Here is a 22,833-nt window from a genome sequence, read left to right on the forward strand (position 1 = left end):
TGTGTGTGTATATATACACACACACACACACACACACATATTTATACATCATACCTTCTTTATCCATTCATCTGTGGATGGACATTTAGGTTGCCTCCATGTCTTGGCTATAGTAAATAGTGCTGCAGTGAACATTGGGGTGCATGTATCTTTTCCAATTACAGTTTTCTCTGGATATATGCCCAAGAGTGGGATTGCAGATCATATGGTAACACTATCTTTAGTTTTTTTTTTTTTTAACATCTTTATTGGAGTATTATTGCTGTCTTTAGTTTTTTAAGGAACTTCCATACTGTACTCCACAGTGGCTGCACCAATTTACATTCCCACCAACAGGGTAGGAGGGTTCCTTTTCCTCCACACCCTCTCCAGCATTTGCTATTTGTAGACTTTTTGATGATGGCCATTCACACTGGTGTGAGGTGATACCTCATTGTAGTTTTGATTTGCATTTCTCTGATAATTAACAGTGTTGAACATCTTTTCATGTGCCTCTTGGCCATCTGTATGTCTTCCTTGGAGAAACGTCTGTTTAGATCTTCTGCCCATTTTTTGATTGAAGTTGTTTGCTTTTTGATACTGAGCTTCATGAAGTGTTTGTATATTTTGGAGATTAATCTCTTGTTGGTTGCTTCGTTTCCAACCAAATATTTCCAATGGGGAAATATTTTCTCCCATTCCGTGGGTTGTCTTTTTGTTTTGTTTATGGTTTCCTTTACTGTGCAAAAGCTTTTAAGTTTAATTAGGTCCTATTTGTTTATTTTTGTTTTTATTTTCATTAGGAGGTGGATCCAAAAAGATATTGCTGTGATTTATGTCAGAGTGCCTGCCTATGTTTTCCTCTAGGAGTTTCATAGTATCCAGTCTTACATTTAGGTCTGTAATCTCTTTTGAGTTTATTTTTGTGTATAGTGTTAAAAGAATGAAATTAGAACATTCTCTATCTGTGGCTGACGAGTTTTCCCAGCACCACTTATTGAAGAGATTGTCTTTTCTCTATTGTATATTCTTGCCTTCTTTGTAAAATTAATTGACCATAGGTGCGTGGGTTTATTTCTGGGATTTTTGTCTTGTTCCATTTATCTGTATGTCTGTTTTTGTTCCAGTGCCATACTGTTTTGATTACTGTAGCTTTGTAGTATAGTCTGAAGTCAAGGAGCCTGATTCCTCCAGCTCTGTTTTTCTTTCTCAAGATTGCTTTGGCTATTCGGGGTCTTCTGTGTTTCCATACAAATTGTAAAATTTTTTGTTCTGGTTCTGTGAAAAATGCCATTGGTAATTTGATAGGGATTGCATTGACTCTGTAGATTGCCTTGGGTAGGATAGTCATTTTGACAATACTGATTCTTCCAATCCAAGAACATGGTATATCTTTCCATCTGTTTGTGTCATCTTCGATTTCTTTCGTCAGCATCTTATAGTTTTTGGAGTACAGGTCTTCTGTCTCCTTAGGTGGTTTATTGCTAGGTATTTTATTCTTTTTGATGCAATGGTAAATGGGATTGTTTCCTTAATTTCTCTTTCTGATCTTTTGTTGTTAATGTATAGAAATACAACAGGTTTGTGATTTAATTTTGTATCCTGCAACTTTACTGAATTCATTGATGAACTCTAGTAGTTTTCTGGTAGCATCTTTAGGATTTTCTATATATAGTATCATGTCATCTGCAGACAGTGACAGTTTTCTTTCTTTCTTTCCAGTTTGGATTCCTTTTATTTCTTTTTGTTTCCTGATTGCTGTGGCTATGACTTCCAAAACTATGTTGAATAAAAGTGGTGAGAATTGGCATCCTTGTCTTGCTCCTGATTTTAGAGGAAGTGCTTTCAGCTTTTCACTGTTGAGTATGGTGTTGGCTGTGGGTTTGTCATATATGGCCTTTGTTATGTTGAGGAATGTTCCCTCTATGCCCACTTTCTGGAGAGTTTTTATCATAAATGGTGTTGAAGTATATCACTTTTTAAGTAATAGAGAGAAAAGGTATTTCTTACAGAAAGAATTTTCTCCAGAATAGTTAATGGAATAGAAAACACTTACCAAATGTAATTGCACTTTATGTGTGCATAATATAATTTAATCCTTCTCGACAATCCTATATGGTAGGAGATAACACTCAAAAGAAGTTAAATATTGGTCCAGGATCTGTCCCAACATAGAGCCCATATTTTCTCAGCTGTGTCAAGAAGTTTTGAAATAAGTGAAAACGTTTTTGATGTTCAAATGGAAAAACTGTTATTTAATGGGGAAATTTTCTTGACCAAAAATGGTTTTGCGCCTGAAGGTTCTAAATATACTATACTCTACTGTGGATATAAAGGGAAGAGAGAGTATATTAAAGCACAATATTTAAGCTAGTTTTTAATAAAAAAAGTTTCACTTTAATATAGTTACCACTCAGTTATTTTAGCTTTCTTTTTGTATAGTCTATAACATAGACTTTATATCACCTGAAATAATAGTTGTCAGACTTCAATTTTGCCTGTATGTGCCTTTGCATATTTGAAAAATTCTGCTTAGAATAGAAGGAAAAATGACCTATTTTGTGCTCCTCTTATAAATGTCAGATGTGTACCACATCTTTTTTATTGGAATTATTCTTTATTTTTTTGCTTATTTCAGTTTCTTGTTAGCAGTTGTTCATTTTAAGGAAATACAACATGGAGAATCTGACTAAACTGAAGGTGATAGTTAACATTACAAGAAAGCATTTTTCTTACTAGTTCTATAAGTAGAATATGAATTTCACAAAATTTGAAGGTACAAAATTTTGATTTATCTGTAATTTCTTAGGAAAAAACGTTACATCAAGAAAGTGTACTTGCAAGATACTCTCTGAAATTATAAATGTTAAAGACTTAATGAGTACCTGCTATATATTGTACACTAATTTCCATGTATATTAAAATTTTCTTATCTAGGTTCATTAGTGAATATAGCATTCTGTATTACTTTTCTTTTGCTCTCATAACAACTTACTACATACTTAGTGGCTTAAAACAACACACATTTATTATCTTACCGTTCTGTGAGTAAGGAGTCTGAAATGGTTTTTACTGGGGCAAAATCCAGGTGTTGACAAGGTTTTTTGTTCCTTTTTGGTGGTTCTAGGAGAGGATCTGTTTCCTTGCTTTTTCTGCCTTCTTGAAATCGCCTGTGTTCCTTAAATCATGGTTCTCCTTTTATATCCTCAAAACCCGCAATGCCAGCCTTTTTATTGTTTCAAATTTCTCTTGCCTCTCTTCCATCATCCCATCTCTCTCCCTCTTACCACAGCTTTTAGGGACACATGTCGTTAGATTGGGCCAACCTGGATAATCCAGGATAATCTCACTATTTTAAGGTTTATAACCTTAATCATATCTCTAAAGTTTCTTGCCGTGTAAGATAATATTTTCACAGATTTTGTGATTAGGGTGGGTGCATCTTTAGGAGGCTGTTATTCTGCCAACCACATCAGTTTTCAAAGACTAAAAATATTGAGATAATTTAATTCCAAAGATATTTTACTCAGAAGATAATTTTCCTTTAGTTCACAAGCACTTGACATACTGTCGTAATGCCTAAACTGATGACCTGGATTGAGCAAATTAACTCTTCTACTTTTGTTGTCTCACAGGCTTCTCAAGCTGAACATGCTGGGAACTAAATTCCTTCAAACTTCTTCCTCCTCTCGTTTTCAGTATCTTCATAAATGGAGCCATAATAAATCTATTAGCTCAAGAAAGAAATCTGATTCAACTTTAGCTCCTGTTTTCTTTACCTAGCAAACCATATAAAGTCAGTAAGTCTTTTGACTTCTTCCTAAGTAGCTTTCAAATCTGTTATTTCTCTCCATTGCTCCTGCTACTCCCCTTAGTGAAGCTAGAGTAATTTATTTCTTAGAGTATTGTAGCAGTTTATGCATATATACCCTCTCACTTTTCTCTTCCTCTCCAGATTCATCTCCTGGCTTGCTTTATAATGAAGTTTTTCCAGTTCCATGAACAGACCACTTTCACAACTGTGGGCCTTTAAATATGCTCTTCCTTTTTTTTTTTTAAATTAATTAATTAATTTATTTTTGGCTGCACTGGGTCTTCGTTGCTGTGCATGCGCTTTCTCTAGTTGTGGCGAGCGGGGGCTACTCTTCATTGCGGTGCATGGGCTTCTCGCTGCTGTGGCTTCTTGTTGCGGAGCACGGGCTCTAGGTGCGTAGGCTTCAGTAGTTGTGGCTCGCGGGGTCTAGAGTGCAGGCTCAGTAGTTGTGGCGCACGGGCTTAGTTGCTCTGTGGCATGTGGGATCTTCCTGGACCAGGGCTCGAACCCGTTTCCCCTGCATTGGCAGGCGGATTCTTAACCACTGCACCACCAGGGAAGCCCTCTTCCTTTTACTTAGACAATTTTTCCTAAATATACTCTGGGTTCCTTACCAAGCTTTGTACTCAGTTTAAATATCACTTTCCTTGATAATTATCCCTCAACCCAGTATGTTCCTATATTTGCTCTAATAGCATTCTTCATTTTCAGACATATAATTACTTGCTGAATTTGTCTTGTACTCTAGAGTCTGGACTGAAAGCTCCATGAGAACAGGGACTATATCTATCCTATTCCTAAAAAGCCCCCATATCTTAGCCTTAGCATTTCTGTGGGTCACTGGAATATATTATCAACAGTGACAGAAGTATTACTCTGTTTTGAATGAATACTTTTGCAGTGTTTATTTTAAAATGCCCACCTTCAGAATACTATTCCTGTACATGTAAATATGCAACATTTTCTACAGTAGTCACCTCTTTTCTAGTTGTTTCCCTGCTTATGACATATGTCTCCTCAGTTCTAAGTCACCTCTCTTCACATTACCAGCTGTTTCATATATCAGCTTTATTTTCTGTATATGTTCCTTTTTATTAGTTTTCTAAATTTGTTGTCATTCAGTTTTTAACCTTTCCTGATCTGGAACTGGATTCTGAAATGATGTTCTTAATTGGTTTGTTTTTTACTTTGTATGATTTTTTTTTTTCCTGTATCACTGTCTGAATAAGTCTTTGATGATAGCATTTTCCCCCTCACATTCTTTTGCTTTAAATCATTATTCACATTAGTGTTTGTTTGAGTCAATTCATGAACATGGACCATAATCTCTGACATCATAAGCACCTCTCATTTGTTAGAGCAGTTCCTGAAGATATTTTTGAGAAGCGTAAGGGAAGAACAAGAAGGGAAGAAATAGAAGAAAAGAAGTTGGAGAAGAGAGATGAGATTGGAGAGGGGCTGGAAAATGATGCTCATCAGTGAGGATTCTTGCTGTTTGTACAAATAATTCCTTAAACTACTAATCACTGTCAACCATGTTGAAAGTTCTCATTCTTGCTTTAGTGTTTTGTAAATTGACTCTTTATTATTTTCTATATCTACTCCCTAAAAGATCTTATTTACTGACAAGGTTTACTTTGTGGTAACTCTTCTAATGTCTTCCATTCTCATCACTTCAAAAGTATTGGTTGATACTATTAAGCATAATATTGGTAAAATAGATTATTTTCTTTTTTTAATTAAAATTTTTGTGCCTGGTTCAGTATAATTAAGGTGAATATACCTTATAAGCATGAATCAGTTCTCTCTTATCAGCATTTTATCCCAAATTTAAAGTATTGCCAAATCCTGTAACTTATTCTTAAAGTAGAATCAGAGAGTGATACTGCTGTAAGGGTTCATGACAGAATTTGGCTCATTTTATCCTTTATCCCTCTACTCCCCAATCAGATTTAACTGGGAGAATGACTAAAGGACCTAGAACAGTGCTTTTCATATTTGCATGTGCATTTGAATTCACTGAGGGTCTTGTTAAAATACTGATTAATAAACTGATTTAGTAGGTCTGGGGTGGGACCCAAGATTCTGTATTTCTAAACAGTCTATTCCAGGTGATGCTGGTGTAGCTGGTTTGTGAACCACATTTTGAGTATCAAAATTTAGATAATATCTAAAATAGCTCATGCTGGGTAGCAGTTTTGCCAGTATCACTGCCTAGTGAAATATAGGCTTCAACCTGAATTCATTATTTTTATGCCTATTTATTGAGAGCCTGTGTACCAAACATAATGTTATATGTTATAGGTAATAAAGATGACTAAGGTGTAGTTTTCATTCTAGCCTAGTTAAGCACTAGCTAACTTCTGATACTATAATATTCTGGTTCTGCATGTTCTTTGTTTGATTTCCTTCTGTGTCTTTTTATTGATTACTTTTTCTCAGTTCATCTATAAATTTTGATGACTGTCTCTATATTTCCCAAGTTTAATAGTTTTCCTTCTGTTCTTCCGTTACATTCATACCTTGAGAACATTTTTTCTTTGCATTAGATATCAACTCTGCCTGAATTAGTTCCCCAAATTTACCTTCTTAGTGATAGCTCTAGTCTTGTATGTCCAGATTTCAACCCCTATTATGCTGTCCTTTCTTCTTTTTATTCTGTATAATTTAATACTTAATTATGTGGTTATATATATTGCCTGCTCTGTTGGCCTTATATACTATTTTCTGTTTGTTTTTTTCTTCCAGTTTTATTGAGATATCATTGACATACAACACTATATAAGTTTAAAGTATACAGTATAATGATTTCACTTACATACATCATGAAATGATTACCACAACAAGTTTAGTGAACATCTATCATCTCATACAGATACAGAATTAAGGAAGTAGAAAAAAATTTTCCTTGTGATGAGAACTCTTTGGATTTACTCTCTTAACAACCGTCATACATAATGTACAGCAGTATTAATTATATTTATCATGTTGTACATTACATTCCTAGTAATTATTTCTGTTATAATTGGAAGTTTGTACCTTTTGACTACCTTCATACAATTCTCCTTCCACCCCCGCAACCTCTGATAACCACAGATCTGATCTATTTTTCTATGAGGTTATTTGTTTTTGAAGTATAATTGACTACAACACTGTGTTCTTGTCACACAACGTAGTGATTCAGTATTTCTGTACATTTCAAGCTGATTGCCATGACACATCTAGTTAAGATCTGTCACCATACAAAGATGTTACATAGTTATTGATTATATTCCAACACCATATGTTTCATACCTATGACTCATTTATTTGCAGCTGGAACTTTGTACCTCTTAATTTCCCTCCCCTATTTCTTTTCTTCCATATCCCCTCCACATGTTTGTGTTTTTATACTTGTTTTCTAGTCTCATAGCACTGTGGTCAGAAATGTTGCTTAATATGATTGCAGTCTTCTTATGTTTACTGAGACTTGTTTTGTGGCCTACTGTGTGATCCATCCTGCAGAATGTTCCATGGGCATGCAAAATTTGGATGGAATGTTCTGTATATATCTTTTAATTCCATCTGATTTAATATGTCATTTAAGGCCAGTGTTTTCTTGTTGATTTTCTGTCTGGATGATCTGTCCATTGATGTAAGTGGGGTTTACAGTTCCCTACTATTATTTTTACTGTCAGTTTCTCCCTTTATATCTGTTAGTATTTGCTTTATATATTTAAGTGCTCCAATGTTGGATGCATATATATTTACAATTGTTATATCTTCTCCTTGGATTGATCCCTTAATTGTTATATAATGTCCTTCTTTGTTTCTTGTTAGAGTTTTTGTTTTAAAGTCTGTTTTGTCTGAAATAAGTATTGCTACCCCAGCTTCCTTTTGATTTGCATGGAATACCATTCCCTCACTTTCAGTCTGTGTGTGTCTTTAGATCTGAAGTGAGTCTCTTGTAGGTAGCATCTATATGGGTCTTATTTTTCAGTCACTCTTATTTCTTTTGATTGGAGCATTTAGTCTATTTACATTTAAAGTAATTATTAATAGGTATTTATTTATTGCCATTCTGTTAATAGTTTTGTAGTCATTTTTTGTTCCTTCTTTTGCTCTCTTTCCTTGTGATTTGATGTCTACCTTTAGTGTTATGTTTGGATTCTTTTTTCCTTTTTGTGTATATGTCTGTTATGGCTTTTTGGCTTGTGGTTAGCATGGAGTTTATATATAGCAATCTATATGTATTACATGATTATTTTAAGTTGCTGATCTCTTAAGTTTGAACGCATTTTAACAACCCTGCATTTTACCCCCTATTTACCATGCTTAAAATTTTTTGACATCGTATATACATCATGTTTTATTTATCCCTTAACTACTCGTTGTGGATATAGACGACTTACTACTTTTGTCCTTTAACCTTTCTACTAAGTTTATACGTGGTTGATCTACTACCTTTGCTGTATATTTGCCTTTACCAATGATATTTTTCCTTTCATGATTTTTATATTCCTAGTTGTGGCCTTTTCTACTTAAAGTCCCTTTAACACTTTTTATAAACCTGGTTTCATGGTGCTGAACTCTTTTAGATTTTGCTTGTCTATAAAACTTTCGATCTCTCTTTCAAATCTGAATGATAGCCTTGCCGGATAGTCTTGTTTGTAGGTTTTTTCCCTTTTGTCACTTTAAATATATTGTGCTACTCCCTTCTGGCCTGCAGAATTTCTGCTGAAAAGTCAGCCAGTAGCCTTATGGAAGTGCCCTTGTATGTAACTAGTTGCTTTTCCCTTGCTGCTCTTAATATTCTCTTTTTAATCTTTTTTTTTTTTTGCCATTTTAACTTATTTTTTAAAAAAATTTATTGACGTATAGTTGATTTACAATGTTGTGTTACTTTCTGCTGTACAGCACAGTGACTCAGTTATACATATATACATTCTTTTCATATTCTTTTCTATTATGGTTTATCACAGGATATTGAATATAGTTCCCTGTGCTATACAGTAGGTCCTTGTTTATCCATCCTATATATAATAGGTTGCATCTGCTAATCCCAAGCTCCCAGTCCTTCCCTCCCCACTCCCCTCCCCCTCCCCCTTGGCAACCACAAGTCTGTTCGCTGTGTCTGTGAGTCTATTTCTGTTTCATAGATAGTTCATTTGTGTTGTATTTTAGATTCACGTAGAAGTGATATCATGTGGTATTTGTCTTTCTCTTTCTGACTTCACTTAGTATGATAATCTCTAGGTCCATCCATGTTGCTGCAGATGGCATTATTTCATTCTTTTTTATGACTGATATTCTATTCCATATATAATATAACATCTTTATCCATTCATCTTTCAGTGAACATTTAGGTTGTTTCCATGCCTTGGCTATTGTAAATAGTGCTGCTGTGAACATAGGGGTTCATGTATCTTTTCTAATTAAACTATAATTGTTTGGGTATATGCCCAGGAGTGGGATTGCTGGGTCATATGCCATTTTAATTTCATTGTGTGTTACTGTGGTCCTCTTTGGGTTGATCTTGTTTGGGACTCTCTGTGCTTCCTGAACTTGACCGTTTGTTTCTTTTACCTCATTAGGGAACTTTTCAGTTATTATGTCTTCAAATATGTTCTCCGCCCCTTTTCTCTCTCTTTTTCTGGGACCTTTATAATGTGAATGGTAGTACGCTTGATGTTTTTGTCCCACATATCTCTTAAACTGTTCTCATTTCTTTTTATTTTTTCTTTTTTCTCTTCAGCTTGAATGATTTCCACTACTCTGTCTTACAGTTCACTGATCCATACCTCTGTAGCATCTATCTGCTGTTGATTCTTTCCAGTGTATTTTTAGTTTTAGTTATTGTATTTCTTCAGCTCTGTTTGGTTCTTCTTTATAATTTCTAAGTCTTTGTCAGAAACTTCTAATTTCTCACTGTGTTCATCCATTCTCCCTAGTTCTTTGAGCATCTTTATTAAGATCATTATCTTGAACTTTTTATTGGGTAAATGGGTTAACTCCATTTCATTTAGTTCTTCTAGGGCTTTATCTTGTTCCTTTGTTTGGAACATATTCCTCTGTCACCTCATTTTGCCTAATTCTCTTTTTATTTCTATGTGTTTAGTAGGTTGGTTACAGTTCCAATCTTGGGGAAGTGGCCTTCCTTATGAGATGTCCAGTGGGTGCCCAGCAGTGACCTGCCCTCTGGTCATCAAAGCTATTTGCTCTTGGGGTGCCCTGTGTGGGCTGAGTTGGCCCTTCAGTTGTGGCAGGTTGATTACTGTGGGTGCACTGGTAGGCAAGCTTGCCCCCATCTGGTTGGTTTTCTGGCCCTGCATAATGTGGAGGCTGCTGGCTGCTGGTGGGCGGAGCCAGGTCCTGGGGTGGCTGGATGTGGTGCTGGTGGTCTTGGAGCTAGTGTTGGCCTGCTGGTGTGCAGGGCTGTGGCCTGGGGAGGTGGTTCCTGGGGTTGATGTTGTCTGCTGGTGGGCAGGACCTGTTCCTGACATGGGTGGCTATGAGGCCCAGGGTGTCCTGGAGCTGGTGTAAATTCACTGGTGAGCAGATCTGGGTCCTGGGATTTTTGGCTGTAGGGCCCTGGGATTCCTGGAGCTGGTGTCAGCCTGATGGTGGGTAGGGCTGAGTCCTGGTGGTTGGCTGTGGGGTCCCAGGGGTCCAGGGGATAGTGCTGGCTCACTGGTGAGTAGGGCTGGGTCCCCACTAGGCTAGCTTCTTGGCCTCAGGCATCCCAGGACCGGTGCCAACCAGCTGGTGGGAGGATCTGGGTTCTGGCACTAATAAGCTAGAGAGAGGATTCCAAAATTGTGCTTGCCAACAGCAGTGTCCTTGTGATAGAACAAGCTCCCCAAAATGACTGCAACCAGTGTCTGCGTCCCCAGGGTGAGCTCCAGTTGCCTCCTGCCTCTCTGGGAGGGTCTGCAAGATCAGCGGGTGGTTCTGACACAGGCTTCTTTCAAATTACTGCTTCTGCCCTGGGCCTTGGAGTATTTGAGATTTTGCCATTTTAATTACAGTGCCTTTGCCTGTTAAGGGTGGAGTATGTATTTCCTGTAGCCCTCAGGTTCTTGTGAAAGTAAGCCTCACTGGCCTTCAAAGCCAAACTTTGGGGGGCTTGTCTTCCTGGTACAGGAACCCTAGTCAGGGGAGCCCAGTGTGGGGCTCAGACCTGTGGCTGCCTGGAAAAAACCATGCAATTGTAATTATCCTCCTGTTTGTAGGTTGCCCACCCTGGGTCTTGACTCTCCCTTATCTCTGCCTGTCCTATTGTGGTTCCTTCTTTATATCTTTTGTTGTGGAAGGTCTTTTCTGCTAGCCTTCACATTGTTCTCATCAATAGTTGCTCTGTAAATAGTTGTAATTTTAGTGTGCTTGTGGGAGGAGGTGAGCTCAGGGTCTTCCTACTCCACCATCTTGGCCACTGCCCCTGGTCTTATATACTTTTATGCAGTTCATTTACTCTATGAGTTTCCTACTTGATATGATTTTAACTCCTTCTTTGGATCTCATGGAAATCTTTGTGTCAGAAACTTAAAAATGCTGGTTTCTTGATTTACTCATTGGTCAAGAAAATTTTTCATTACATCTACTAACATCTAATGTTTAAATCTTCCGAAAAAAAGAAAATTTCCATTTTTAAACTCATTTTGGTGGTTGTACATCTTTTAGATGCAATATTTGTATTAAAATAGCTTCTATTTCTCTGATTTCCCTTTCTTCCTGGTTGTCAGTCTCAAAAACAAAACTTGAATTTACCTGTCCCTTTTCTTAGATCTTTTCTTATCTACCTGCTTTTGTAGTAAAATGAAGTTACTACTGACGCCAAACCTCTTCATTAGCTTTTTGTTGCTTGCCATATTCATTGTTTTAAAAATTCTTTTTCCTCTTTAAATCCTGTTTAAAGAAACAATCTTTTTTCCTTCATATAGGAAAGATCTCTTTATTGAAAACTTCCTTAAAATATTCTCTTCCATAAATTAGATTGACAAAAATCATGAATTATTTTAAAAAAGAAAAGCAGTAGTTAACCTTTTTTTACATGGGACTTTAGTAGTGGAAGGAGTCATATATTTCATTTTTCCTTTTCAGAGTATACTTTTTTTTTTTGATTCAGGAGTATATTTTAGTTATCAAGCAATGTGAAAAGTTTGCATTTAACTGACAGAAAGTTGTAGATTTTATTGAGAACATGTGACTTTTAAAAAATAGAGATGAAAAGAAGCCCACAGAATAAATTCAAGAAGTTCCTATAATTGAGAGGGTTTTTTTAATAATCTGCTCTGGTTTTCTGAATATTCTTTGGTGCGGTAGATTTTTTTTTTTTTTTTTTTAAAGCACTTTTCTTTTTTATAGCTACTTTATTTATTTTATTTTATTTTTGGCTGTGTTGGGTCTTCGGTTCATGCGAGGGCTTTCTCTAGTTGAGGCAAGTGGGGGCCACTCTTCATCGCGGTGCGGGGACCGCTCTTCATCGCGGTGCGCGGGCCTCTCATTATCGCGGCCCCTCCCGTCGCGGGGCACAGGCTCCAGACGTGCAGGCTCAGTAGTTGTGGCTCACGGGCCCAGCTGCTCTGTGGCATGTGGGATCTTCCCAGACCAGGGCTCGAACCCGTGTCCCCTGCATTAGCAGGCAGATTCTCAACCACTGCGCCACCAGGGAAGCCCGGTGCGGTAGATTTTGAATTGTTTTTATTCTTTATTTTAGGAAGCAAGAAAGGTAGCACCAATGTTCCTCATGCAGAGAATCAGAAGAAAGATAAGAAATGCAAAAAGAAGCGTTTTTCAGATGGGTCCAAGAAGAACAAAATTGTACCTGAAGAATCGACTTCAACTGTCACAAGAAGTCGAAGAATTTCCAGACATCCATCTAATTGGTGGGTGGTAAAATCAGAGCAGAGTAAGTATTTTTATTTAAATTATGTTTATTCTATAAGAGCCTCTATGTTTGATTTATACTCCCATTCTCTTGAGAAAAATCTCATGAGGAAAAATTTAAATTGGATCATCAATAGAAATATTAAATCAATTAATTATAAAGATATTTATGAGGCTTTACCATATACAGTATTCTAGATACAGGGATACAGCTGTGGAAGACTAAAACCAAAAATGAAAAATTGCTGCTCTTATAGGACTTACATTCTACTGGAGGAAGATCAACAATATAGATATATAATTCATTCAGTGATGGGTAATTGAGAAAAACAAGGCACATAAAGATTAGAGTTGGGAAGTAAATGGCAGAACTGGGAGTAGATAGGAGAATGGAGCAGAATATTGTTTTTGTAAAAGGTAGCAGTAAGAGTTGATTAGGATCTTTCAGAGCACATATATGAATAAAGTGAAGGAGGGAGCCATGTAAATAATTTGGTGTGGAGCATTCCAGACCAAGGGAACAGTATTAGTATAATAAAAGTACTGATGGACCATGCTGGAAAAGCTTGAGGAATGTCAAAAAGTCAGTATGGCTGAAGAAGAGAGTAAGCCAGGGCAGATGAAGTCAGAGAAGCAGGCTGTGATAATGAGTTTAGACAAAGTGTATTGGGAAGCTACTGCACAATTTTAAGCAATAAAGTGACCTGATTGACTTATCTTTTAAAAGGATTATTTTTACTGCAATGTAGGGAGGGAACTAGGACTGGGCAAAAGTGGAAGCATGGAGGGTAGTTAGGAGGTGGTTGGAGGGAAGAGAATGGAAATGATTGGATTCAGGATAGTTTTGAAGGTAACTCACAGAAAGTACTGATGAATTGGAGTGAGAGCTGGCATCAAGGATGATTCAGATTTTTCTGCCTGGACAAGCAGAAGAATGGATCTACTGTTTGCTGAGGTGAGGAAAGGTTTACTGAGATGAGAGAGGCAGATTTGGGAAGGATATCAAGATTTTAGGTTGTAATATGTTAATTAGATATCGAAGTAGATATACTGAGGAGATAGCTTGATAAAATGAGTCTAAAGTTGGGGGGAAAGATCTGGGAGGACATATAATTAGGGAGTTATCAATATAGAGGTGATCGTTAAAACTTCAGGACTACTTGAAATCATCTAGTAATAGACTATACTTGGAGAAGAAAGAAAGCTAATAATTGAGTCCTGGGAGACTCTAATGTTAGGAGTAGGGAAGAGAAAGGAAGATCCATCAAAAGGACTGAAAAGGAGCAGTTAGTGAGATTAAAGGAAAATGAGGAGAACTTAGGGTTATGGAAGTGAAGTAATGAAAGCATTTTAAGTATTGGGTGATGAACTGTTTTAAATACTGCTCATGGCCTGGATTAGATGAGAGCTAAGACTTGACAATATGGTTTGGGCAACTGGAGTTTGTTGGTCACCTTGATAAAAATTGTTTCTGTAGAATGATGAGACCAAAAGCCTGATTTGGAGGTGGGGTTCAAGGGAGTGTAGGAAGTGAGGTAGGAAAGACAGTAAGATAAAGGGACATAGCAGATGTGGGGTCAAGGGAAGATGTCTCTCTCTCGTTTAATATGCAAGATACTACATCAGCTTATCTGCTCATTAAAACGACCTTGTAGAAAGGTAGAGGATAAATATAGGATCACAGTCCTTGTGTAGGCAAGGAGTAGGCTGTGGTCCAGTCCATCGTAAAAGGGTTAGCTCTAGACAGGAGCAAGGACAGTATATCATATAAAAGAGGAAAGGCAGGGTATATGGCGACACTTAGAAGTAGGTTGGTAGAGTTGATGGTGCGAAGGTAAATGTTGGGCAGTGGAGACATTGAATAATATCCTCCGAACTGAGAAGGAACTTTGAGACTGAAAAACCAGGCAGCTCCATAAAGTGCAATTATGAAGTTTATTTTGGGTGTAAAGGCAGGATCAGGTGGTTGATGATCCAGAGGCATTCGCAGCTGCACTCCGCACAGCCAAAAGGGGTACAGGGGGATTTAAAGGGGCCAAAGCTAAAAATAGATTCTGACTACTAGCAAGAAGCACATCTGCACAGATAGAAACCAGTGCTTTTCCTCCCCTCCGCGGGTCTCATGACCATTAACCATCTGAGTCAGTAAAGGCATTCTTCCAGTTTTCATATCAGATTAAGGCAAGGATAAAAGTTGATAAGGAACATATCTGGCTTGGGCACATTCCTTTTGAGGAGGCTAAAGCTCATTCACACTGAGGGGAAGGGGGTGGGACTAAGAAGGAGCTGACAAAATGGAGTCAGTGTAGTTCAGCCACACAGTGAAGATGTACTCTTCTGAACATTTTTGTTTTCTCAGTGGAATAGTAAGCAGGGTCATCAGGTAAAAGTGAAGTGGGAAAGGTGATAATGGAAGTCGGAAGTTACCTTGTAGTGATAGGATACAAAACAAAATCAGCAGAGAAAAAGTTACACGGACAAAGTCTGAAGGAAATCGTGTGCAAGCTTCCAAGAGTCTTCTCCCAGTGCATTCATACAGGAGGCACTTAGTTCCTCTAGCGATGAGTTTTGACAAGTGTGTAAAATGTTTATCAGGGAAGCTCATTAGAGATTTAGTTCCCAAGATTTTTATTGGCGATGGTCACCTAGGTACCCCCTGCCTAGCATGTCCTAAAATTCCAGGCTCCCTGAAGGAAAAGCAAGTATTCGTCATAAACCATATTTTTTGCACAAGCAGTTTAGGCACACTAAACCACATTTACCAGTTATGAAATGATGGGAACCCTCCTGAAATTCAAGTGCCTACACGCTACCCAAGGGCTAAGGGCTAACTTTGCAAGCAGGCCTTTCAAAGGATAGCATTCTTAGGCCTGCTATGCCAGCTCTTTTCTGTATAATATGAAACATTTATTGTTTTGGTAGAATTTTTTAAAGGAGATGATCATGGAAAGATTGGTATATGGTAAGGTAACGTTTACATATGCAGGTACTGTCGACTGGGGCATTTAGATCAGTAAGTGAGAGACTAGTACATGTGGCACTGGATCTGTGAGGTCTTGTTGCTACGAATTATTGAATTGTAATCCAGTAAGAAATGTTTATTCTGGTGCAGCTCTTCTTGGATTTTTGAGTTAGATCTGAGTTCAAATTATGATTCCTCCTCTTTGAGGAGATTACTTTTTTCAGTTTCTCACTCTGTAAAATGTGATTACCAATACTTCCACCTCATTAAGTTGTTATAAGTATTAAATGGCATATACTTAGTATTAAAATGTTAACTACTACTGTTACTCCTATGGAGAACTCATCTTTTTGCCCCACGTTGCTGGAAACTACTGTGGTCAGTGAACGTGTAAATATATGGATTAATAAAAATCTTACAGAGCTTGGATAAGCATGCTGGAACTCCAAAATTTACCAAAAAAGACCTGAAATATATCAGTCCTGAGACGTGTTGGGTTGCTGATCAAGTAGGGAGTCACAAAAGTGGAGGAATGCTTACAGATCACCAAACTCCTTCATCTGATGGAAGAAGAAACTAAGTCTGAAGCATAGAAAAGCAACATAAGTTCCCCCTAAGGTTATAGACCTTTGTGCTAGAATTGGAAAATAATGGAACCCAGATTTCTTGACTCTTGATCTACTACCTGTAGTGTACATGTGACCCTCCTGCTTTTTCATATATGTCGAGAAACATTTATTGAGTTTCCACTGTGAGGCAGGAATGGTGTTAGGCTGGGCCAGGTCTAGATGAGGCAAACGAGCAACCTAGAATGGGAAATTTAAGGAGACAATTGGTCTTAGGGTTTTGTGAGTGACTTGGAGTAAACACCTTTTTAAATTTTCCACCCTAGTTAGAATTTTTATTTTTTCCTTATGAGAACTTTTAAGATATACTCTCTGATAATCATTTTGCAATATATACATATATTAATTATTGTATTCTGTACGTTAAACTTGTACAGTGTTATATGTCAATTTTTTCCCAGTAAAACTGGGAAAAAATTTTTTTCTACCCTAGGCTACTCTTGCTTCACCATAATCCTGCCCTTGCTGTTAGGCATGAGGAATATAAAGATAGGTAAAACATCAATCTTGGTCTTAAGGATTGCCAGTTTGCTGGAAGAGAGTGATAAGTAAACAATCAGATGTATGATAAACATTGTCAAAGGACTGAGAGAAAGCTACCTAATTTAACCTTGGGAATTAGCGAAGGCTTCCTGAAGATTGGATTAGGAGTCAGCTAAGTGATTGGGTGTGGTGAGGAAAAAAGATGTAATGTTTCAAGCAGAAATAGCATGTGTAGAGATCTGGAGCTGAGAGCTTGATCTTTTAAGTTGTTTCATTAGAATTATCTGGAGGAGTTGTTAAAACACAAATTATAGGACCCTACTCTGAAAGTTTTGAGTTAGTAGGTCTGAGGTAAGGCCTGAGAACTTGCATTTCAAACAAATTCCCAAGTGATGGTGATCTGCTGGTCTAGGGACTATTTAAGATCAGTGCTTTGGAGAAATGCAGATAGTTCAGTACTGCTGCCTTTTTTTTGATTTGTCTGTTTGGAGGAGAGTGTTGAGAGTTATGATTAATGAAATAAGCACTCTAGATGTAGTAATAAATTAGAATTGAAAATATTTAGACTTGATCCTTCAACTATAGGTAATCACGAAAAGATTTTAACCAGGATTGTAATGATTCAGTTTGTGTTTTCCAAGGATGATTCTTGAAGCAGTGTGAAGGATGGATTGAAGAATGGCAAGGCTAGAGAAAGGAGATCAGTTAAGAGGCTGTTTTAATGATCCAGATAAGAAATGATAAAAGTCCCTGCTAATGACAGGCAGCAGAGCTTAAAAGAAGATGATTTGAGAGACATTAAAAAAAAAGTAAAATGACAGGATTTAGGGATTGCTTGTGGATAGGGACAGGAGTCTTGGATGACTCAGATTTCTGAATTAGGCATCTGGATAGTTAGTTATACTTTTCATTAAGATAGGAAATAAAACCAGAGTGGCAGATCTGGGGGAGAGTGGTAGGTGAATATTATAGATATCAGCATGTAGATAGTAATTAAAGTTATGGGTTGATAGGTCCCTCAGAGAAGGTACATAGAGTGAGAAGATGAAGCTGGGACCCTGGGGAAATGCCAGGATCTTAAGGATGACTAGAAGAGTAGTGGGCAGAGCCAGAGAGGATGGTTTTGGAAACTCGTGATAAATTTAAAAGGTTTGGTACATGTATCTATAAACTGAAGAGCTGCATAGTTTATGAATTTAACTTGAAAACAAATATAGCCTGTGAGGGACTTCCCTGGCAGTCCAGTGGTTGAGACTTTGCCTTCCAGTGTAGGGGGTGCAGGTTCGATCCCTGGTCGGGGAGCTAAGATCCCACATGCCTCGGGGCCAAAAAAACCAAAACATAAAACAGAAGCAATATTGTAACAAATTCAATAAAGACTTTAAAAATGGTCCACATCAAAAAAAATCTTTAAAAAAAGAAAACAAATATAGCCTATGAGATTGGGGTGTGTATGTGTTTACATGTAAAATATAAATCATGTTGGTATTTTAGTGAGCCAAATAAACATTATACTAACTTTAGGTTATCATTTAATCCTTTAGGTCCTTTTTCTAGCAATTCTTCAGTAAGAAGTGAATTGTCATCGTATCATAACAGTAGACAAAAACCTGCTGAAAAAACAAACCAATCATCTCAGAATACTGGGAAAAAAACTATTCCATTTAAAAGGCAGAAGAGAGCTAATGAAGGCAGCTCAAGAGCACAGAAGGTTTTAAATGCTAAAGATTCCGGTTGTTCCCAGAATGAGCCATTGGAAAGCGGTGAGGCAGACCCAGCTGAGAAGAAAAACCTTAATCCTTCTGGGTAATAATGTCTCTTATGTGTACAATGTAGTTATTTTTGTTTGGCATTTAAGAATTTGTCTATGTTATTTAATCATGTATATAGAGGCAATGTTAGCATAAACGAGTCTGCAGTCTGACAGACCTGCTAGTAAATCCACACTCTGCCATTAGCTGGGTGACACCTCAGGCAAAATAGTACTCTGAATGTTTCCTCATATTAAAATGGGAAATAATATATAGCACATGGGGTGTGAGTGATAAATTTAATAAGGTAAACATTATTGTCGCCTAACAATCCCTTCCTTTTTTAAAATTGTGATAAAAACATATAACATAAAATTTATCATCTTAATCATTTTTAAGTGTATCGTTTGAGTTGCTTTCTTTTAAATGAGGTTAATATAATTACAATAATCAGGAATACATCTTAATTCTTTTCCCCATGAGATGATAATAGTTAACATATTTTAGTGCTTACTATGTATGAAGTATTCACTAGATGCTTTCAATGAATTCTCATCAGTCCTGACAACCTACTGAGGTAAGTATTGTTCTTAGGCATTTTTGCCTTTTGATAGAGCATTCACTCATTCATTCATTAAAAAAATACTTAATACATATTTGTGAGAAACTGCAGGTGGTGGGGATGTATTGAAATAAATGATAGAGTGCTCTAAAATATATTAGTGTATGTCATTATAGTGCATACTATCTAAACAGTTCATTGAGTAGTGAACTTCCCCCCACTGATTTGTAATGCCCTCTCTGTCTTATATCAGACTTCCATATTTATATTAGCTTGTTCCTTAATATCATTTGGTTTTCATTAAGAATCTTAAGAGGTCGATAGGACAGGTGTTAGCTCTATTTTTACATATGAAGAAGGTACACTTAGGTTAAATAAATAGTGTGTCATTGGATATGTAGGTCTTTTATTAGTCTAACTGTTTTTACTTGAATGTATTAATAATAATAAATCACTGTTTTATTAAACAAAGCAGATAAGCCTTAGCTATGGGTTGAGAGAAATACTAAGGTATAAAAATTGAGTTTTTATGTTGAGTTTCTGAATTTGAGCTAGTACCCCTAAAACAAATCTTATGCACAGTGAGAAGGAGTTAGTCTAATGAGAAATATTCCAAGTTGATAGTTGCTACAGTATCTGCTTAAGAAAGCCTGTTGGGTATCTGGATTCATAGAAAGGAAGATCTTTGAGACATTTGTTTAGTTAACCTGTATAGTCATTAAGCTACTTACTATAAATAAAAGATCAAATATGTAATTATTTTGGTATTCTACTTGCCATAAGGTGGGAAGATAAATCTTTGTGGTTACTCAGTGGCTCTCATGGAAACCTCAAAGATAATTTAGATTTAAAAAGCATGTTAACAGTATTATTGTTCTGTATTTAGGAAAGGCAAAAAAAAGAGACATTATTACATTAAAATATGAATATGTCTAATTTGTCTAAGGAGTCTTCCTGATTAGAAATATTACGTGGAAAAAAATATTACGTGAACTTCTCCTTTATACAAGTAACAGATATTAAAATTTTAACTTGTCTAAAGTGATATTTTTTGCTTCTTATAACCTAGTAACCATGGTCATTAATTAAACTACAAGCTAACACCCTTATTCCCCTCTTAAAGCGTTTAGAAAAGAAAAAAATCTTAAAGAGCTAGTGCATTTAAAGTATAATAAGCAATTACCCTCTAGAAATCTTTGAATTTCTCTCATTTTAAATTTGTAAAAGCACTTAATTTTTATATTATTTCTATAAGCCATTTGGAACAGAAGTTTACTACATTAGATTTTTTAACAGCTTTATTGAGGTATAACTCATATACAGTTCACTCATGACATGTATAGAATTCTTTGGTTTTTATTGTATTCACAGATAGTGCAAACCGTCAAAATAGTCAGTTTTAGAACATTTTCATCATTAGGGTCCTTTAGCTATCATCTCCCTGTTCCCCTCCACAGCAACTCTAAGGAACCACTAACCTACTTTCTGTCTACAGATTTCTCTATCCTGGACTTTCATATGAGTGAAATCATATAGTACGAGGTTTTTTGCATTGACTTCTTTCAGTTTGTGTATTTTCAAGTTTTATCCATGTTGTACCATGTATCAGTAAATCATCCCTTTTTATGATTGAGTGCTATTTCATTCTGTTACATTATGTTTTGTTTATCATTCATCCATTGCCGGACATTTGGGTTGTTTCTACCTTTTGGCTATTATGAATAATGCTGGTATAAACATTTGTGTACAAATGGAATTGCTGAGTCATATGGTAACTTTACATTAATCCTTTGAGGAGCTGCAAGACTGTTTTCCAAAGCATCTGCACCATTTTATATTCCTACCAGCAGTGTTTAAGGCTTCCAATGTCTCCACATCCTTGCCAACATTTGTTATTATCTGATTTTTTGATTCTAGCCATCCTAGTTGGTATGAAATGGCATCTCGTGGTTTTTATTTTCATTTCTTTGAAGACTAATGATGTTGAGCATCTTTTCATGTGCTTATTGGCCATTTGCCAATCTTTAGAGAAAGATTTACTCAGATCCTTTGCCTGATTTTTTTGGGATTGTCTTTTTCTTTAATTGAATTGTATGAGGTTTTAATATATTCTAGATACAAGTCTCATCAAATAAATGATATTTGGTAATCTTCTCTCTCATTCTTTGGATTGTCTCACTTTCTTGATGGTGTCCTTTGAAGCACAAAAGTTTTTAATTTTGATAAAGTCCCATTGATCTGTTTTGTCCATTGTTGCTTGTACTTTTGGTGTCATATCTGAGAATCCTTTGCCCAATCCAAGTTCATGAAGATTTACTCCTATGTTTTTTTCCTAGGAGTTTTGTAGTTTTAGCTCTTAAATTTAATTCTTTGATCCATTTTGAGTTAATTTTTGTATATGCTGTGAAAAGTCCAACTTCATTCTTTTGCATGTGACTATCCAGTTTTCCCATAACTGTTTGTTGAATGGTCTTAGCACCATTTTTGAAAATCAGCTGACCATAGATGTATAAGCTTATTTCTGGATTCTCAGTTTTATTCTGTTGTCTATATATCAGTTGTTGTTCTAGAACCACACTGTCTTGATTACCATTGCTTAGAGGTAAGTTTTGAAGTCAGGAAGTGTGATTTTTCTTTTTCAGGAATATTTTGGCTATTCTAAGTCCCTTGCAATTCCATATAAGTTTTAGAATTAGTATGTCAATTTCTGCAAAGCTGTCAGTTAGAATTCTGAAGTGGATTGCATTGAATCTATTGGTTTGAGGAATATTTCCATCTTAACAGTGTCTATTGATCCATGAACAGGGGTGTTTGTCCTATTATTTAGATCTTTAATTTCTCTCAACAGTATTTTCAGAATATGTTTTACACTTCTTTTGTTAAGTTAATTCCTAAGTATCCCTTTTGATGCTGTTGTGAATGGAATTGCTTTTTAAATTTTTTCGATTGATCATTGCAAATGTATAGACATACGATTGATCTTTGTATTTTGATCTTTATCCTGCAATCTTGTTGAACTCATGTATTTGTAGGACTTTCTAAGTACAAGATCATGTCATTTGTGAATAGTGATAGTTTTATTTCTCCCTTTCCAATCTGGATGCTTTTTCTTTCTTTTTCTTGCACTATTGCCCTGGCTGAAATCTTTAGTACTATGCTAAGTAGAAGTGACAATAGCAGACTTCCTTGTCTTGTTCTTAATTTTAGGGGGAAAGCATCGAGTCTTTTCACCATTCAGTATGTTATTATTAGCTGTGGGTTTTTCATAGATGTCCTTTTATCAGGTTGAGAAAGTTCCTTTTTATTCCTAGTTTGTTGAGTGTTTTTGTAGTGAAAAGATGTGTTTTGTCAAATGCTTTTTTTTTGTTTGTTTTTGCATCTATTGAGGTGATCATGTGATACATTTTTTTTGTTGTTGATAAAATGTTGCTAATTTTTTTGAGGGTTTTTTGTTTTGTTTTGGGTTTTTTTTTTTGGCTGTAGTTTTCTCGTGATGTCTTTGTCTAGTTTTGTTATCAGAGTAACACTGACTTCATAAAATGAGTTGGGAAGTGCTCTTTTCTTTTTTGGAAGAGTTTGTGAAGCATTCGTATTCAGTCTTTGAATGACGGTAGAATTCAGTGGTGAAACCATCTGGGCCTGGGCTTTTCTTTCTGGGTAGTTTTTTGATTACTGATTTATTCTCGTTGTAAGTCTTTTGAAATTGTTTATTTTTCTCTTGAATCAGTTTTGGTAATTTGTGTGTTCTAGGAATTTGTCCATTCCATCTAGGTTATCTAATTTGTTGGCAT

General features: G+C 36.3%; 1 protein-coding gene across 4 annotated transcripts in view; it reads left to right on the plus strand.

Moving 5' to 3' along the window:
• The window catches only part of CENPC (centromere protein C), an 89,963-nt gene that overhangs the window by 38,163 nt on the left and 28,967 nt on the right, over positions 1-22,833 (plus strand). For all 4 annotated transcript variants that reach the window (XM_059922910.1, XM_059922909.1, XM_059922908.1 and 1 more), the window contains exons 9-10: positions 12,489-12,680; positions 18,274-18,535. In XM_059922910.1, coding sequence (XP_059778893.1) covers positions 12,489-12,680; positions 18,274-18,535 — 454 coding nt within the window. The remainder of the gene's footprint in view (positions 1-12,488; positions 12,681-18,273; positions 18,536-22,833) is intronic.

Source organism: Balaenoptera ricei, chromosome 5 (assembly GCF_028023285.1).
Source record: "Balaenoptera ricei isolate mBalRic1 chromosome 5, mBalRic1.hap2, whole genome shotgun sequence".
In the NCBI taxonomy this organism is placed as follows: domain Eukaryota; kingdom Metazoa; phylum Chordata; class Mammalia; order Artiodactyla; family Balaenopteridae; genus Balaenoptera; species Balaenoptera ricei.